The following is an 18,986-nucleotide window of genomic DNA, read 5'->3' as shown; positions in this document are numbered from 1 at the left end:
CTTGTGTCAAGTACTTGCTTACTAAACATTAACACATGGTATTTCTTTCTGGGAAGCTGTTAGCTGTTCACAGGCAAATTTTCTTTTGCATGTGATATTGTTTGGGCAAGATTCCGTACCAACTGTGGACGTACACTTACAATTTTGTCTTACTGTCAAGTAAGACACTTGCCCCCACATATAACTGAAAATTTTAGAGAGAACCTCAGCTCCTTACACTACATACCATATTTACGTGACTTTAAGATGAGCTTTCTTCCCAATGTGTCATTTGAAAAGTACAGGGTCAGCTTACATTTGCAGATACTACTTTGGTGCAGAGTTCAAGGTCTTTACATTGTGTGTTAACATAATGCAGGAGTCAACTTACATTTGCAGATGAAGTTTAGTACTTGAGGTCACATACAGATATAATTTGATGATTTTAGAAGGGTGGGGTGGGATGGGGTGCAGTGGCACAATTTTGGGCAAATGTTGGAAGGGTAGTGGCAAACAGGCAATAAATTTTGTAGTGCTGCCAACTGTGGGAATGCAATCCATCTACCACATTTAAACTGCAACTAACCTGAAATTAAATATAGTCAAAACTTAACTGACTTTGCAAGTGGACAAATACTCGGTACACATTTGTACTAACATAAGTACATTCACGCAGGACACTCAAAATGTGACACAGTAAATGAAATGTAAGGTTGTAAAACAGCTCTAGAGCAGCACTGTTGATTTTCAAAGTTGGCAATAAATGATGAAGTGCATTGTTGGTCCAAAGTAGTCAGATTTTTGCCAGTTCAGCACTACGGAGACGAGAGGCTTATAGGAAACTGCAGTGGCTCATAATGGATGCAATTTGCAGTTGTGACTGTTCAGAAATATGGAGTTGCAGGTGCAGTTCAGTTGCTTCATGCAGGCAGTAGGACACCAATTTTAAGTCACCAATAATGGTTATTCATGAAAAATGTGCCACAATCAACTTTGCAGCAGGAAGAAGATTTGATATTGCAGAAATGGGTTTTTGTAGTTGACATCAGATAAAGAACAATAAATTAGATATCACCAGTTCTACATGATAAATGTGTAGGGGACCAAATCAGGAAAGCTTTCATGAACTTTAGCTGAATGTCATTTAGTAGGAGCAAGAGAAACACGGCAAAGGCGTCCTGTGCTGCTGTCTAGGCTACCTGCCAACCAGTGAACAACCCCCCCCCCCCCCCCCCCCCACACACACACACTCTTGCATCCAGCATACTTGCAAGCTTAAAGTATTATCCATTGCAACCAGGACAAGCACCTGCAAGCCAAACATCAATCCGCACTCACATCGCATGTTAGTAAACTTTCTGGACACCAACCACAAACAGACTTATCCTCGGAATCTCCAGCAGCCACCACAAGAGGCTTGTCAACAGAGCCTCTTTTTATTGCTCATTATAACCACACATTGCATGTTCTACCACCATACAGCGAGACCTTCAGAGGTGGTGGTCCAGATTGCTGTACACACCGATACCTCTAATACCCAGTAGCACATCCTCTCGCATTGATCCACGCATGCATTCGTCATGGCATACTATCAACAAGTTCATCAAGACACTGTTGGTCCAGATTGTCCCACTCCTCAACAGTGATGCGGTGTAGATCCCTCAGAGTGGTTGGTGGGTCACATCATCCATATACAGCCCTTTTTGATCGATCCTAGGTATGTTCGATAGGGTTTATCTATGGAGAACATGCTGGCCACTCTAGTTGAGCGATGTTGTTATTCTGAAGGAAGCCATTCACAAGATGTGCACGATGGGGGTGCAAATTGTCGTCCATGGAGACGAATGCCTCACTAATATCCTGCCAATATGGTTGCACTATCGGTCTGAGGATGGCATTCACGTATCATTCAGCCGTTACAGTGCCCTACGTGACCACCAGCGGTGTGCATCAGCCCCACATAGTGCCTCCCCAAAACAGCAGGGAACCACCACCTTGCTGCACTTGTTGGACAGTGTGTCTAAGGTGTTTAGCCTGACCGGGTTGCCTCCAAACACGTCTCTGACGATTGTCTGGTTGAGGTCATATGTGACACTCATCGGTGAAAAGAACGTGATGCTAATCCTGAGTGGTCCATTCAGCATGTTGTTGGGCACATCAGTACCACACTGCATGGTGTCATGGTTGCAAAGATGGACGTTGGGAGTGAAGTTGTGCATCATGCAGCCTATTGCGCACGGTTTGAATCATAACACGACATCCTGTGGCTGCACGAACACCATCATTCAACATGGTGGTGTTGCTGTCAGGGTTCCTCCGAGCCACAATCCGTAGATAGCGGTGATCCACTGCAGTAGTAGCCTTTGGGTGGCCTGAGCGAGGCATGTCGTTGACAGTTTCTGTCTCTCTGTATCTCCTCCATGTCTGAACAAGATTGCTTTGATTCACTCCGAGACGCCTGGACACGCTCTTGAGAGCTCTTCCTGGCATGAAGTAACAATGCGGACACGATTGAGCTGCAGCATTGATCGTCTAGACATGGTTGTAGAACAGAAAACACAAGCCATGTACCTCCTTCGTGGTGGAATGACTGGAACTGATCTGCTGTCGGACCCCTTCCGTCTAATAGGCGCTGCTCATACATGGTTGTTCACATCTTTAGGCAGTTTAGTGACATCTCCGAACAGTCAAAGGGACTGGATCTCTGATTCAATATCCACAACCAATGTTTGTCTTCAGTAGTTCTGGTAACCAGGGTGATGCAAAACTGTTTTGATGTGCGTATTAGGAACTTGATTTACCTGATCAGAAGTGTTTAACAGATGCAATACCAACAGGAACTGATTGTTGTTTTCAAATTTTCAACTCTTCCTCTTGTCACAAAAGATCTGTGAAGTTTATTTATGCAATTGTTAATAAAACTTTTGCTCTATATCTACTGGGGAATCTGTACATTCTGGTATGTGTTGTTCACTGACCAAATCATCCCTATTACTGTAGAAATTATCCAAAGGAAGACCGTGGGGAGACAGTGGAATTTTCCAAGTGCCTGTGTCTCTGAATTCAAAGCGAGTACGAGTTGGTGTGTGACGACTATGATAATGGTAGAGCTTCAGTTATGGTGCAAAACACCAGTATACCAGCTTTCCATGTAGTTCACCGAAAAACTACTTGCATCTCTAGTATCGTATAATGTAAGAAAACACCACAAGTGTTTACAATATATAGAGTTAACTTTTTATTTTAGGCAATTTACATCAATAAAGCTGTTTGTAAATTGGATTAGCCAAAATATGTTTAAAATAAAAAAATACTCAAGGATCCTCTTCAAAAACTTACACTCAGGGTCATCTTTTAGTCAGGTAACAATGGTATGTTACCCAGTCACACAGTCATCACTGGAGGAGACTTCAGTCATCTGATCATTATTTGGAATAATTACAGTTTAAGTGGTGGGCCTGACAAGACATCTTCTGAAACAGTACTACATGCTTTCTCTGAAAACAACCAGGAACATAAAGTTTGAAAGCCTGATCATAGTGTAAAATGTATTGAGATCTAATGGTAACAAATATTCTTGATGCCCTTTGAGAATGTCAATGTTGAAGGCAGTATCACTGATAGTGAGGCAGTTTCAGCAATAACGATTACAAAGTAGAAAGGACACCTAAAACAAGTAGAAATATCAACATGTTCAGTAAAGTAAACGTCACATCTCAAAGAGGAACCTAAAACATTTAGCTCTGGCCTGCAGTATATTCAGAAACTGTTGCCAATGTTTACAAGTATAGTTTATAAAGCACAGGATAGATAAGGACCTAGTAGAATTTTTTCAGGATGGGGGGGGGCTCCCCACATGCTGTACAGTATCTGTAAAGAGAACTTGTCAGGAAACAATAACTGCACAATAAATGTAATAGGTATCATAGCCACTGATTGAGAGATCCCAAATGAAAAATACTTGCCTGTCTTTGATGTGCAAACGTGTGAAATCTTCAAGGAGTACCACAGCAGAAGCTTAGCAAAAGATCTGTTACAAAATGAAAGAAATTCTGGTTGTATGTAAAGGCTGTGAGCAGTGCCAAAGTGAGTGTCTATAGACTCATAGATGACACAGGAACTGAACTTGATGGTAGCAGATGAGAAGCGGAAATGCTGAACTCGGTTTTCAAAGGCGTCTTTACAGTGGAAAAATCTAGGAGTACTGCCTTACCTTAATTCTAGCACCACAGCAAAGACAATAGTGGAATTTAGAAACAGCTGTAATTTCAAAATTTAAACAAAGGTCCATATCATATTCTATGTGGAATTTACAATTGAATTAGCCCCTCTTTGACTAATACACTTTAGGTGGAAGAGAGACAGATCACACGCACCCACCTTACAAGGAAATGTAACAGCAGTGATCCACGAAACTACTGTCCAGTGTCTTTGACATCCATTTGCTGTAACTTCTTAGAATATATCCTGAACTCAGACATAATGAGATATCTTGAACAGAACAACCTTCTCCATGCCAACCAGCATGAATTCCAAAAAACATATATAAAAACCAACTCGAGCATTTGTCACATAACATCCTGAAAGCCATGGATCAAGGCGGTTGGCTAGATATAATTTTTCTTGATTTCTAAAAGCATTTGACTCTGTACCACAGCAACACTTAATAAGGAAATTGTGATTTATGTGGTATAGGATGAAATTAGTGACTGGATTCAGAATATCTTTCTAGGGAGGACACAGCATGTTACCTAGGAAGAACAGTCATTGACAGATTAGTAACGTCATGCATGTCCCATGGAACTGTATTGGAACCCTTACCGTTCATATTGTATACCAGTGATGTGGCAGACAGTGTTAATAATTACATCAAAACTGTTTGGAGATGATAGTTACGTATCTATAATGAAGTACTGTTAGAAAAAATCTGCTCTAATATTCAGACAGATTTCAAAATTGTTCAAAGATTGACGACAAACTTCAAATGTTCAGAAATATAAAATGGTTTACTCCCCAAAACATATAAACATAGTATCTTTTGGCTATACTATCAGTGAGTCACAATTGAAATTGGCCAACTTGTACAGATAGGAGAGTGAGCAATTTGCGGGGATATGAAGTGAAACAGTCTCACAGTCTGTCATAGGTGAAGCAAATGGCAGTCTGTGGTTCATTGGTACATTGGTAGGATCCTAGGAAAATTCAGTCAGTCTAGAAAGGAAATGGCATATAAAACACTTGTTATCCATGTTAGAATATTGCCAAAGTTAGAGAGACCCCATACCAAATAGGACTAACATGGGAGTGAAAGCATTTAAAAAAGGGCAGCACAAATGGTCACAGGTTTGTTTGAACCATATGTGTATTGAGAAGGTGCTGACAAATCTGAACTGCCAGACACAGTAAGATAAATTTATTTAAAAACAATCTTGATCGCAGATGATGTTAACTTCTGACCAGTTTCAGCCTTTTAATTATGGGCCATCATCAGAGTTTGTCCATCTGGATGACGGTGATGGCGCCTGACCCCATCATATAGGTGGTCCAAACTCTGATGATGATCCATAATTAAAAGGCTGAAACTGGTCAGAATTTAACATTGGCTGTGATCAAGACTGTTTTTAAATAATTTTGTGACAATAAAGAGCTCTGTTCTCCAACAATGTTATATAAAATTATGAACAACATTAAGATAGATGCCAAGTTCCTGCCAAAGCCCAGTTACAAAATTTCAAGAACTAGTGTTAAGTGAAAAATCCAGAAATACACAGCTCCCTAAATATCAGTCCCATAGGTACCCTGAAGACAAGATTATGCTACTACAGTATGTGCAAAGATATTCAAGCAGTCATTCATTCTGCGTTCCATGCATGAATGGAACAGAGAGAATCCCTAATAAGTAGTTCAATGGTATGCACCCTCTGCCACACCCACCACAGTTATTTGCGCAGTACAGTGCTACGTACCGTCTGGCATGCACTTCAGTGATTTGCAGTAGATGAAGTGGAGGCTAATAAAAATAATGAAGAGAGTACCAATTTGATTGACCCCCAAACCTATGATAAAAGAACTAAATATATTGCCAAGTGGAGAAATGTGGAATTACAACATATGAAACTAGGTATATGTTTATTTGGTGAGCCAAAGATTGAACAGAAATCATGGGTGGGGGAGGGGGGGAGAACCATGGAAAATTAACAAACTGTGTGTATCCTTCAGAAACAAAATAGTAGTTTTAGGAATAATGTAAAGGAAATGCTATTGAAACACACTTTTATTTTGTTTATAAGTGTCTGAAGACAGAATTTATTTTCCTATATGACACATTGTCTCGACACAAAATTTAATTCCTGGAAAAAAAAAAAAAAAAGAAAAGAAAGTGTACTTGGAATACCAGGTACTCTATGGTTAACTGTGCATATAATTTATTTTTATATTTGTGCCTTGTTCTAAGCATAAATACTCTAGTTGTCCTGCATATTGTACATCTGTATAGTATAAAATTAAGGGATCAAGTAAATAAGAAGGTATATGAACTGAAGTATAGTTCTTGCCACATCCTCTGTCCCCACACATACACAATCAATTTGCACACATGTAATTCTCATGTGAGAATACATTTTAACATGCAAACTAAGATAGCAGCAGACTTGGCTTGTGCAGTTTTAGCTAATGCCAGTGCATTTACCATGGATTAATCAGTAGACATTGATTGAAAACCGGGCTTTGTTCACTATTGTTATTGACTTTTAATTTTAATACATGCATGTAAATACTTGGTGATTTTTTCCAGACTTCTCCACTTTCCTTGTCACTTGTATTTCATTTTTAATTGAACGTTCTCTCTCTCTCTCTCTCTCTCTCTCTCTCTCTCTCTCTCTCTGTGTGTGTGTGTGTGTGTGTGTGTGTGTGTGTGTGTGTGTGTGTGTGTGTGTGTGGGGGGGGGGGGGGGTGTTGCATGCATGCGCATTTGTTTTAGTTTGTCTGGTGAGAGAAGTGTGATGTGTGTGACTGCAGTGATATTGGGTAATACTCTTCATATGACTGTCTCTAGATCATAAATTTCATAGTTATTTATGTTCTATTTTTTGTTTCAGTGTCTTCTTTCTCCTGTATGTTTTTTAACATTTAATTTGGTTGAGTCTTGTGGTTTTTGTTTTATTTTAGTTTCCTCCTACTAAACAAACCTTTCCATATCCATTTCCAATTCACATCAGTAAGAAAGTGAGTCCTCTAAAGCTTCGCACCTGGCTGAACCTGCCAATGATTCAAGGAGGTGACTGTGTGGCAAAGAATAGCAAACCACAAGATATCCCTCCAGCACAGGGGCCTCAGGAAGACAGTGATGGAACAGAATCTTTGGTACTGCTTTGCATTGTTCATAATACTTCATTCTACTAACTGTGCATGATAATTTTTATTTATGTCTTATCAGTGTGATGCATGGTGTGTGTTTGCATGGTGTGTACTTGCATGCTGAGTAAGTGCCACATTAATGCTGTAGTGGTTCCCAACTCACAACTGAGAGAAGTTATGGCCCTGCATGCTCGTTTGCCTTAGTTCCAAGATTATACAGACTACTTTTACAATTCTTTCCTCATAATGTTCCTTAAATTAGAGAATCATTGTGATTAATAAGATGTGGCATGTTACATTAGCTCTGAGCTTGCCAATATGTTTTCACTGCTTTGTATGTAATAAGATTGTAGCTGCTGCTATTTGCTGCATTGTGTAGCATTTGATGTGTGGTATTTATAATATGTACAGAGGCAATATAATTGCCACAATATATGCTATTTTAGGATTCTACAACATATGATGACATTTATCTCTGAAGATAACACATGATTTGTTAAAGTGTTGAAATGTACATATTTGATTTCTCAAAATTGTTTGCATGGAGTGAATATTATGCTCTTTTCTTTACAAATTTCAGAGATCTTCGGTGTTACAGGACCAGTACCATTGGTATTCCCTTCTGCTCTGTTTCATGTAATAACCATATTTTGTATGTACTCAGTAGGCTTTTATGGAACCTTCACAAAGGTGTTAATAGTTTTTAGACATTTAATTTTAATAAATGCTATCCATATAGGTGGAGATGGTTAAATCAGTAATTATATTTATTTAGCATACAACAGAGAATGAACCAATGCTACCACACAGCCATATGTTGTAATAATCACACTTTTATCGTCAGTTTGTCTGTGGTTACATTAGCAATCAGAAACAATTGAATTTTTCAAAGTAGCAGTCTTAAATTACATTTATTGGATAAAAGTCATTATTTTACTTCAAAATTTATAACTGTTCAACTTTCCCATCATAACACAATACATCTCCTTCTTGGAGTGCCTCCTTTTCATCAGCATTATTTTGTATCAAGTTCACTTGTTGTAACATCAGCTGATTTCTAGTACTATCTAGTGAAGACTAAGTACATGGCATCACATGAATGCAATGAATCATCAACTATTATGATGTTATCGAACATGGAAACACAAAATGGAGATTTTAAAGTAGTACAAGAACTTTTTATCCATATAACTGACAAGGTGTAAAACTTTACTTCCGCTGTTTTTTCCCCAATATTTGAGGCTTTAATTAAACAAATTGGTTACACATGTATCATTCAAAGTTTTGCTGGCCACTACTTCCTCCCATCTTTCGGGCAGTGTACGAATCCTGTGTCGAAAAAATTGTTCATTTTTTGAAGCGATTCACAAATCGATCAAATATGTGACTTTTTCATGAGATCGGAAGTGTTTGTCAGCCAGGCCATGCACCATTGACCTAAGCAGGTGATAGAGGGAGCAATGTCTGGAGAATATGGCAGGTGGAGTATGACTTCCCATTTTAATGTTTCCAAGTGCAATGTGGGGTCGAGCGTTGTCATGCTGCAAAATCACTTTATTGTGGCTTTTGCTGTATTGCAGTTGTTTGTCTTTTAATGCTCTGCTCAAATGCATTAATTGCATTCAATAATGAGCATCTGTGATTGTTTTACTTAGTTTTAACACCTCATAGTACATGACGCCAAGCTGGTTTCACCAAATGCAGAGCATGATCTTGGAGCTGTGAATATTCGGTTCAGCCGTCGATGTGGAAGCATGGCGGGGATGTCACCATGATTTTTAGTGTTAAGGGTTATCATAATGAACCCATTTTTCGTCCCCAGTCACAGTTCAATTCAGAAATCCCTTCCATTTTTGCCTCTGAAACAACTGTACACACACACACACACACACACACACACACACACACACACACACACACAAACGCCATTCAACGTCTCGGTTTCAGCTTGCACGGGAACCAAGTTCCTTCTTTCTGAATCGTGCCCGTAGCCTTGAGACATTTTGAAATGGCTAGCTGTGTCACTCCCACTAATTGTGCCAATTCTTCTTGAGTTTGCCACAAGTCTTCACTCAGCAATGTCTCCAATTCTGCATCTTCTAAAACATTCTCTCTTCCACCACTATGCCGGTCTGCGACATTAAAATCACCGTTCTTTAAGTGTTGAAACCACTCACGACATGTTCTTTCACTAATAGCATCCTTACCATATGTACTTGAGAGCATTCAATGGGACTCGGCCACTGTTTCCTTCATATTGAAACAAAACAGTAACACCTCCCGCAAATGACGAGAATTAGGCTCGTAAACTGACATTTTCAATCAAGAACAACTTTATGATGCAGACACAAATCGACTAATGTGTGATTGAGGTTATGTTGACCAAGGTCCAATCTAACTGCCTGATGTCTGTGATCTTTTTCTTTCGACCACTACTTACCTTTGTCGCCACCTATTGGCAAACGGCGGAAGCAAAGTTGTACACTTTGTATTTTATGTCTACTGCTGTGACAAATTCAAGTACATTTGAGTGGTGGTGCAACCACAGACATCCAGATGATGAGAATGTGGACATTACTTTACTGTTTGTTTCATGCTAAATAAATATAACAACATAAAGAATAATAGATAATGTAAGCAGTAAAGGTAACAACTCAGCTTTCTTTCTTTTGGAAGCGGTATTGTTTAGAATGAAGTGGAGTGGGAGAAAGGATGTGGGGAGCAGAAGGAAGGGTGACGAGGAGTGACTGATGGCTGTGAGGAAGAGACAGCTGACCCATTGGCACTCATGAGCTCATATTGGCCATGGGCAGGGGGAGGTATGTGCAACATACAATGATGCTGAGAGGTAGATTGGGAAGGATGATGGATCAGAGTAGGAGACTATGGAGAGGAGGGTGAGAGTGCAAGGTGAGTGGAGCTAGGGTAATGGGGTATATCATCAGTTTAAGAGGTGACACTACTTTGATAGAATGGGATATACTTGTGATAGGACTCGAGTAGGATGCATTGGATCGGTATATAGTACAGTTCTTCCACCTATGTCTTCCACAGAGGTCTGACTCATCGAGTAAGGGGTTGGGGGGGGGGGGGGGGTAGGTGTGGTTTAGGAATGGGCTTGGATATTGTGTAGATTATGTTGGTGTTGAAATATCACATTCTGAGAAGTGTGAAGGATTTTAGGTACGGCTTTTCTCATTTTCGTGCCCAATACTAGGTAGTCAAAGTCCTGACGAAGAATATTGTTAAGTTGTTCCAATCTGGGGTGATATTGGGTGACTAGGACATTGCTCTCTTGCAACTTATTCATGGGGGAGAATTAGTAGCATGTGTGGATATGGCATGGGAAATCTGTCTGTGGATTAAGTTCAGTGTGTAATACCTGTCTATGAAGGTTGTAGTAAAATTTTCAGCATACTCGCCAAAGGATTGCTCGTGGACTGCAGTTGCACCATCCATGAGTAGCAAGACTATACAGGAGATACTTTTTCGTGTGGAAGGCATTGTTGTTGTTGTTGTCTTCAGTCCTGAGACTGGTTTGATGCAGCTCTCCATGCTACTCTATCCTGTGCAAGCTTCTTCATCTCCCAGTACCTACTGCAACCTACATCCCTCTGAATCTGCAAAGTGTATTGATCTCTTGGTCTCCCTCTATGATTTTTACCCTCCACGCTGCCCTCCAATGCTAAATTTGTGATCCCTTGATGCCTCAAAACATGTCCTACCAACCGATCCCTTCTTCTAGTCAAGTTGTGCCACAAACTCCTCTTCTCCCCAATCCTATTCAGTACCTCCTCATTAGTTATGTGGTCTACCCATCTAATCTTCAGCATTCTTCTGTAGCACCACATTTCGAAAGCTTCTATTCTCTTCTTGTCCAAACTGGTTATCGTCCATGTTTCACTTCCATACATGGCTACACTCCATACAAATACTTTCAGAAACGACTTCCTGACACTTAAATATATACTAGATGTTAACAAATTTCTCTTCTTCAGAAACGCTTTCCTTGCCATTGCCAGTCTACATTTTATATCCTCTCTACTTCGACCATCATCAGTTATTTTACTCCCTAAATAGCAAAACTCCTAGCAGCTATAAAAATATGGGTACTATTCATGATTAATGAGTCTGAGAGTGACAGATGTTTGTACGGAGCCATTGAACAGATAGTGGTCAATGTCCAGGAAGGTGGCCCAAACTGGTCATTGAGTTATTTATTACCTTTAATGCTTCCATTACTTGTATTCTGCCAAGGTCTTTAAATTACCTTAAAAAATAAATAAGTATTCCACTTTTGTGTGTGTCGTCATACCCATTAGGTGTCGTCGTCCTCCTTGGAAGTTAAGAAAAAATTTGCAGCAAATTTGAAATTGCATCCAATCCACTTTTTTTTCACTGTTACCATGTTAATTGAATAATGCTGATTTCCATCCAAAGAGAATAGACGACATTGTGACAAACCCACAATAGCGCATATTTTGCAGTATTTGCTGAATATTAACAAAAATATTTTGAATATTTTGATCTCTCTCTCTCTCTCTCTCTCTCTCTCTCTCTCTCTCTCTCTCTCTCTCTCTCTCTCTCTCTCTCATTTTTTTTTCTTTTTTTTTTCTAAACAGTTAATTGTTAGCACTCAGCCTCTGTCAGTTTCTAGACACATTGTATCATTTAAGTATTATCATGTAAATCACATACTCTCAATGACAGGGAAGGTTAGAAACCCAGAAGGGATAATTTAAGAGCGGTAAAATCAAACTAAACATTTTTTTGTGAGGTTGTGTGACTTGCTACAAAATTGCTATTTTGTGAGACTTACTGTAAAATCGCTTGAAATTGTCAGAATTGACAGTTTGCTGTCGCAAATGGCTCTTTACATCCTACGGATTAACACTGGGTCAAAGACAGAATGAGAGCTTATCCTTCCAATGAGAATTCCTCAGCATAAGACAAATAGTTCATACACAGGTTGTCCATGGATAAATACTGTGTTGGTGTCATCAGCACTTACTAGTTTGCTGTAAAAGTGATCACAAGTCCAACCAAATGATTCCTCAGACCATGTACTGTGTCAATGTGGAAAGTGTGGCATCCTCCACTTTATGAGGTTCCACCCATTCCATTTGGTTCATCAATACACACACATAGTACTTTTATGAAGTTGGATTGAGATTCACTGCTGACAGTAATGTGATGCCTCTTTTCTAAGCAATAGCAGTCAGTGCATGGAATAGCTTACCCAAAGACAGGGTGCTGCCATTTGCGAGTAAGTGATGTAACGTGACACACATTATATGGAACATGAAAGTTGGTTCAAGTGGCAGTTGAAGAATTAATGGGGTTTTGTTCATAGATTGTGGGAGCGCTCTGTGGGTGGTGGCCATCTTTGTCTTGTGGCTGGAGAAGAGGATTGACTTTATCATATGGTACCAATTGCAGTTCACTGGGAGAATAGACTAACATACCTGGAAATTGCAAGTGTATGTTGAGGCATTTTCAGATACTGGTACTGTGTCTAGTGCCTCTATGGGAGATTCCCAGTATTTCCTCAAACATTAAATAAATTGCACTTAATCTTTCGTAATCCTCAACGCCATCATGTTTGCTGTGGCAGTTCCAGTACTCTTGACTGAATGCATCTTTGCGAAATTGTGTTCCAGTTGCTATTCATTCTGGGTTCATAATTTTTTTGTCAGTTACTTAATTTAGGATCCCCTACCATCTGCAGAGTTTTCAATCTGAAGCATTTGAGGTATCTTGCATATTGAAACTGAGTTTTATTTTACCTAAATACATAAAAATGTTATCCGTGATATGAAGTTTATGCTTGTGGCATTTTAGAAATTTTGCTTGCCACTGACTTCAAAAGATGTTGAAACACTTCCCATTTTTATTTAAGTTTTAATTTTCTCTTTAAACTGTATTTTAATATCTGTGTCTACATTGACAAAAATGACTGTGCTCAAAGAGCTCGTAACAAATCACATTTTTACCTCAGGTTTTGCATTTTTAATTGTCTTTTTGAGTGTGCTGTGTGCTATGAAAATGAGAAGTGTTCCAACTGCTGAATATCTTTCATAATTTTTGCAGGAAAAATTGTAAATTACATGGTGAATTCTTTTTTTTTTTTCTTTCAGTGGACATCATTTCTGAAATGCTTGTTGTTCTTCATTTGTGGAATTAATATCATAACTTTTCACATTTTTGCTCACATAAATACTTTGTTGTTGTTCTCACTGATGTACTGTTTTGACAGGAAAACCATTCAAGAAGAAATGTTTTTGAAAAATTGCAACATTATGCATTTCCATTATCACACAAGTTGCCACTTTTTGCATTTGAGTATTCAGAAACTTTTACAGAGAATGGGTGGGCTGTACATGAACCAATAGCCGAGCTGAAACGCCTGGTAAGAAATGAGAAATATTCTTCACCATTCTATTGAGTCCTTTAGTTAGTAAGAGTTGTAAAAAAGAACTGACTGAAATGACTGGGTATGACTGCATAGTTTCGTAATAGCATTCTGACAATTTGTGAGTTCACTCTTGCAATTTATTTAGTTTTGAAAATTCTGTTCTTTAATTTGTCTCATAATGTGTGGGCCATGAAAGGTTGATAGTTCTTCATAGCACATTGGTTAAGGCTCAGGCCCGTTTTGTGGAGGAAAAGGTTGAACCCTTTTCCTCCACAAAAGGGACATGGTGATCAATCAGGTTTTGGTTTTCAGTGATTTCTGTAAATCAATTAAAAAAAAAGGGGGTTGGTGTCTTTTAAAATAACACTGCTGATTTTGTATACTTTACAATTATTATCTCTGTGTTAAATTTTAAATAAGTTGAAACCCTTAAACAAACTGTAATGTTTGCAAAATTATTCTTAATATTGATGTTAGTACAAATATAAATCAGTTGTCAAGGTTGTAGTGGTGGCCATGTTTCGGTGCAGCCTGCTAAATAAAATTTATTAATAAATTGTCCTCAATCTTTAGGCTCTGTGTCTTTCCATATGTAAAACATGATGGTGTCCATGTTCTAGAAAAATCACAACTGTGTTTGCCTTCACCCAAATGTGGTTCACCACAGTCATGACATCCTCAGTGGGCATTTTTACTTTCAGAGGAAATGAACACTGCTGGAAAATTTTGTGAATTTGGAATCTGTGAACTACATTATTGCTACTGTTCACATTATGTTTGGTCCATCTTTAATGATCTAGATGTCAACAGGACATTAAACTCTAGTCTTCCTTCAATATGTTTGCCTGTTGTGCCCTGCAAGGGGACCTTATGTATTCAACGACTTAGATTTTCTTCCTAATCTTAGTATTTGAAGGTCAATGTCCAGAGATCAGTTTCCTAAAGCAGTTTGATGCACTTTGAAACACACCCAAAAAATTGACTTTGAAGATTTCTGAGTGCTGTTAAGTATACAAAATTTATGGCTTTAAACAGTGTCGCCCCTAGCTGAGTGTGTGGAGTTTTAATTTCATAATCAAGAAATTGCTGCTTTTATTCTTACTTGAAGCAACTTCTTTTTAAACTTACTTTAATTTCTTATTTTAATCAAATTGAAAAGTAAATTAACAAATTTTGAATAATGATTTTGTAATAAAAATGAAATTATTTAGTTATAATACTATTCTCATGAAAATTTTTTTGTAATAAATTAAAATTTGATACGAAATGTAAAAAGTCCTAGATTTTAATGAAAAGATGTATATTAGTAATAGTGATAAATTATTTTATCACTTATGTTTTAATCTATATTCATAGCCCATTCGTTCCAATTTATGAGTTAGGTTTGTTGAACATCAATTCTTTTACTGCAATCTATTTGTTAGCAAAAAATTGCCAAAGGAAGCAGAGCGGAAATCTCGGTTCCAAGAGAACAGATGATGGTCAAAAGCCTCAAGCAGGGTGGAAATCTCAGTTCCAAGAGAACAGATGATGATCAAAATCCTCATTTATTCCGTTAACTTTTGGAATGGTGTAACTTAGGTGCAGTTAAGTTATTACTGCTTATAAATACATTAAATAAGTGTAATCAATATAATAGAGGGAAAAATTCCACGTGGGAAAAATATATCTAAAAACAAAGATGATGTGACTTACCGAACGAAAGCGCTGGCAGGTCGATAGACACACAAACAAACACAAACACACACACAAAATTCAAGCTTTCGCAACAAACTGTTGCCTCATCAGGAAAGAGGGAAGGAGAGGGAAAGACAAAAGGATGTGAGTTTTAAGGGAGAGGGTAAGGAGTCATTCCAATCCCGGGAGCGGAAAGACTTCTTAGGGGGAAAAAAGGACGGGTATACACTCGCGCGCGCGCACACACACACACACACACACACACACACACACACACACACACACACACACACACATATACAGATACAAGCAGACATATTTGAAGACCAATATGTCTGCTTGTGTCTGTATATGTGTGGATGGATATGTGTGTGTGTGCGAGTGTATACCCGTCCTTTTTTCCCCCTAAGGGTAAGTCTTTCCGCTCCCGGGATTGGAATGACTCCTTACCCTCTCCCTTAAAACCCACATCCTTTCGTCTTTCCCTCTCCTTCCCTCTTTCCTGATGAGGCAACAGTTTGTTGCGAAAGCTTGAATTTTGTGTGTGAGTTTGTGTGTGTATCGACCTGCCAGCGCTTTCGTTCGGTAAGTCACATCATCTTTGTTTTTTGATATATTAAATAAGTGTAATTATCATGTCAGTCACACAAGCTACTGGTGAACATGATCCCTCAAGAACAGGCAGTACAAACATATTCAGAAATTGTGTTTAAAAATACAATTACTTATCAGAAGCAGTTTCTTGCCCAAGACAGCCTGATCACAGAAGAATCTTCTCTGACAATTACTAAGGAGTCAATGCTAAAAGCGGATGATTTTCATCAGCATAATTTACAAAATTTGCTAGAAAAAGTTGTAATTGATAAAGAATTGGTTATTAGTGATGAAGTTGAAAACACTTTCAGAGAAGCTCAACAGGAAATTTCTGATTGTGAACCAGAGCAAAAAATTTTTAAAAGCAAGTATAACATTTCAATTGATTGTAAAATAAGAATTTTTAATATTCACCAAAAAGCAGAAGCATTGAGTTGTCGACAGGCACACACAGAAGGATAAATCCAAAAGCTAGCAATGATTTCTTCCTTTTGTGTGTGTGTGTGTGTGTGTGTGTGTGTGTGTGTGTGTTGACAACTCAGTGCTTCTGTTTTTCGGTGAGTAGTCTCCTTTGATCCAAAAGTATTTACATTCTACAAGAACTTCACTACAGAACTTTTAATATTGCAAGATCTCAACTGAAATGGAGTTTGAAATAAAATAGAAAGTTTTGTGCTGCTTAAGAATTCATGTAGTGTTTCAAACAGTGCTACATTACCTAGTGTTGTTTTTGTCATCGAGGGGACATTTTCCCTGTGTAATTTTCTTGTTGTCAGCAACTGGTCCCGATAATTACTGACATATAATTTGGAGAACCATATGTATTGCCATTAGTGTGGTGATTGTGTGCTATAACAGGAGTTTGTAAGTTCACTTTTTAGTCCTCTTGGAAATTCTGAATACCTTATTTTAAAGATCATACAGTGAATGCTTCTATGACAATATGTCTTAGCTGCTTGCGAGTCATGCAGGTGGTATAGTTGTGATACATAATACTTTACCATTTCTAATGTTTTGTCCAGATCTCTGTTGGATATCCTCAGAGATACTCTTTGTTCTGCTGACAGACAGGTCAGGCGTCAGAAAGTGACAAAATACTGTGGAAAAGGGCATAGTCGAAGTTTACATGTATTCGGCAGAGGGAATCCTTCTCGGAGATAAACCTTAACTACTGATTGTTAGCTGCCAAAGATAAAACTTATATATCAATTCTGTGGAGCAACTGTCCATATATCACAAAGTTTCATGGCTTCTTATTAAAATTAACCCCATATTTATAAATTTTGATGGCTGCTCTACATAACTGTGAATAGTAATTTGTCATTGTAGATAAATATTTGCTTTCAGAAAACTTCACATTTTCCCAGTTGAGGAGTATACTCCACTACAGATGTTGTTCTCCATCCCTCCCTCTATTTGGCAAAGACTTTTATGTTCCTCCAGCTGGGTGTTCTCTTTACATTGTGGCTCTGCTGTAGATTTTATCACATGTACATAGTTTCTGTACCTCACATGCCAACAGAGGAGGGTTTTTATCCTTTCCTGATCAGAGTATTTAAAACTTTTTTTGTTGGCCCAAATTTCAGTCTGGTATAAGGTTCCTCTAAAATCTTTCTGATGTGATCAGTTTCTTCTATAATAAAAGGGAGAGAAACTATGTTCTAGATTAACTGATGTACAGGTATACTTGCTTTCCTCATTTTATCTGTCTGCACTGGCTGTTCTTTATTTTGTATGTTTTATTTGTTCTGTTTATTATTTGTATTCCTTACTCATACACTGAAGTGACACAGGTCATATGATACTTCCAAATACTGTGTCGGACCTCCTTTTGCCCAGCATAGTGTAGCAATGGGACGTGGAGTGGACTCAACAAGTCGCCATGAGTACCCTGCAGAAATATTGAGCCATGCTACCTCTACAGCTGTCCATAGTTGTGAAGGTGTTGCCAGTGCAGGATTTGGTGCACAAGCTAACCTCTTGATTACTGGATGTCTGATAATTTTTTGGATGGGATTCAAGTCAGACAATCTGGGTGGCCAAATCATTTGCTTGTATTGTCCAGAATGTTCTTTAAACCAATCACAAACAATTGTGGCCCAGTGACATGGCCCATTGTCGTCCATAAAAATTCCATCATTGTTTGGGAACATGAAGTCTATGAATTGCTGCAAATAGTCTCAAAGTAGCCGAACGTAACTATTTCCTGTCAGTGATTGGTGCAGTTGGTCCAGAGGACCCAGTCCATTCTGTGTAAACACAGCCCACATCATTATGGAGCCACCACGAGCATGCACAGTGCCTTGTTGATGACTTGGGTCCATGACTTCATTGAATCTGTGTCAGACTCAAACCCTACCATCAGCTCTTACAAACTGAAATCACTACTCATTTGACCAAGCCACAGTTTTCCATTTGTCTAGGGGCCAACTGATATGGTCACAAGACCAGAATGGGCACTGTAGGTGATGTTGTGTTGTCTGTCCCACATTGATTTCTGCAGTTATTTCACACAGTGTTGCTTGCCTGTTAGCAGTGGCAACTCTATGCAAACACCTCTGCTCTGTCATTAAGTGGAGGCCATTGGCCAATGTGTTGTCTGTGGTGAGAGGTAATGCATGAAATTTGGTAATCTTGGCACTGTGGCTCTCAGAATATTGAATTCCGTAATGATTCCCAAAATGGAATGTCCAAGTATCTAGCTCTAACTACCATTCTGTGTTCAAAGTCTGTTAATTCCTGTTGTGCTACCGTCATCATGTCAGACACCTTTTCACATGTATAACGTGAGCACTAATGATAGCTGCGCCAGAGCGCTGCCCCTTCATACCTTGTGTTCACAACACTATCACCATCTATATACTTGCATATTGCAATCCCATGACTTCTGTCATCTCAGTGTATTTCCCATTCTCAAAGAATACACAAGAATTTGAGACCTGTAATAGAAGGAAAACAAGACACA

The 18,986-nt window shown here is 38.7% G+C and overlaps 1 protein-coding gene across 2 annotated transcripts in view; it reads left to right on the top strand.

The window, feature by feature from the left end:
* The window catches only part of LOC124555567 (myotubularin-related protein 2), a 182,921-nt gene that overhangs the window by 54,856 nt on the left and 109,079 nt on the right, over positions 1-18,986 (top strand). For both annotated transcript variants that reach the window (XM_047129526.1, XM_047129525.1), the window contains one exon: positions 13,592-13,744. In XM_047129526.1, the coding sequence (XP_046985482.1) occupies positions 13,592-13,744 (153 nt within the window). The remainder of the gene's footprint in view (positions 1-13,591; positions 13,745-18,986) is intronic.

The sequence above is a fragment of the Schistocerca americana genome, chromosome X (genome assembly GCF_021461395.2).
Source record: "Schistocerca americana isolate TAMUIC-IGC-003095 chromosome X, iqSchAmer2.1, whole genome shotgun sequence".
Taxonomy (NCBI): domain Eukaryota; kingdom Metazoa; phylum Arthropoda; class Insecta; order Orthoptera; family Acrididae; genus Schistocerca; species Schistocerca americana.
This window is presented reverse-complemented; position numbering and strand designations above follow the sequence as displayed.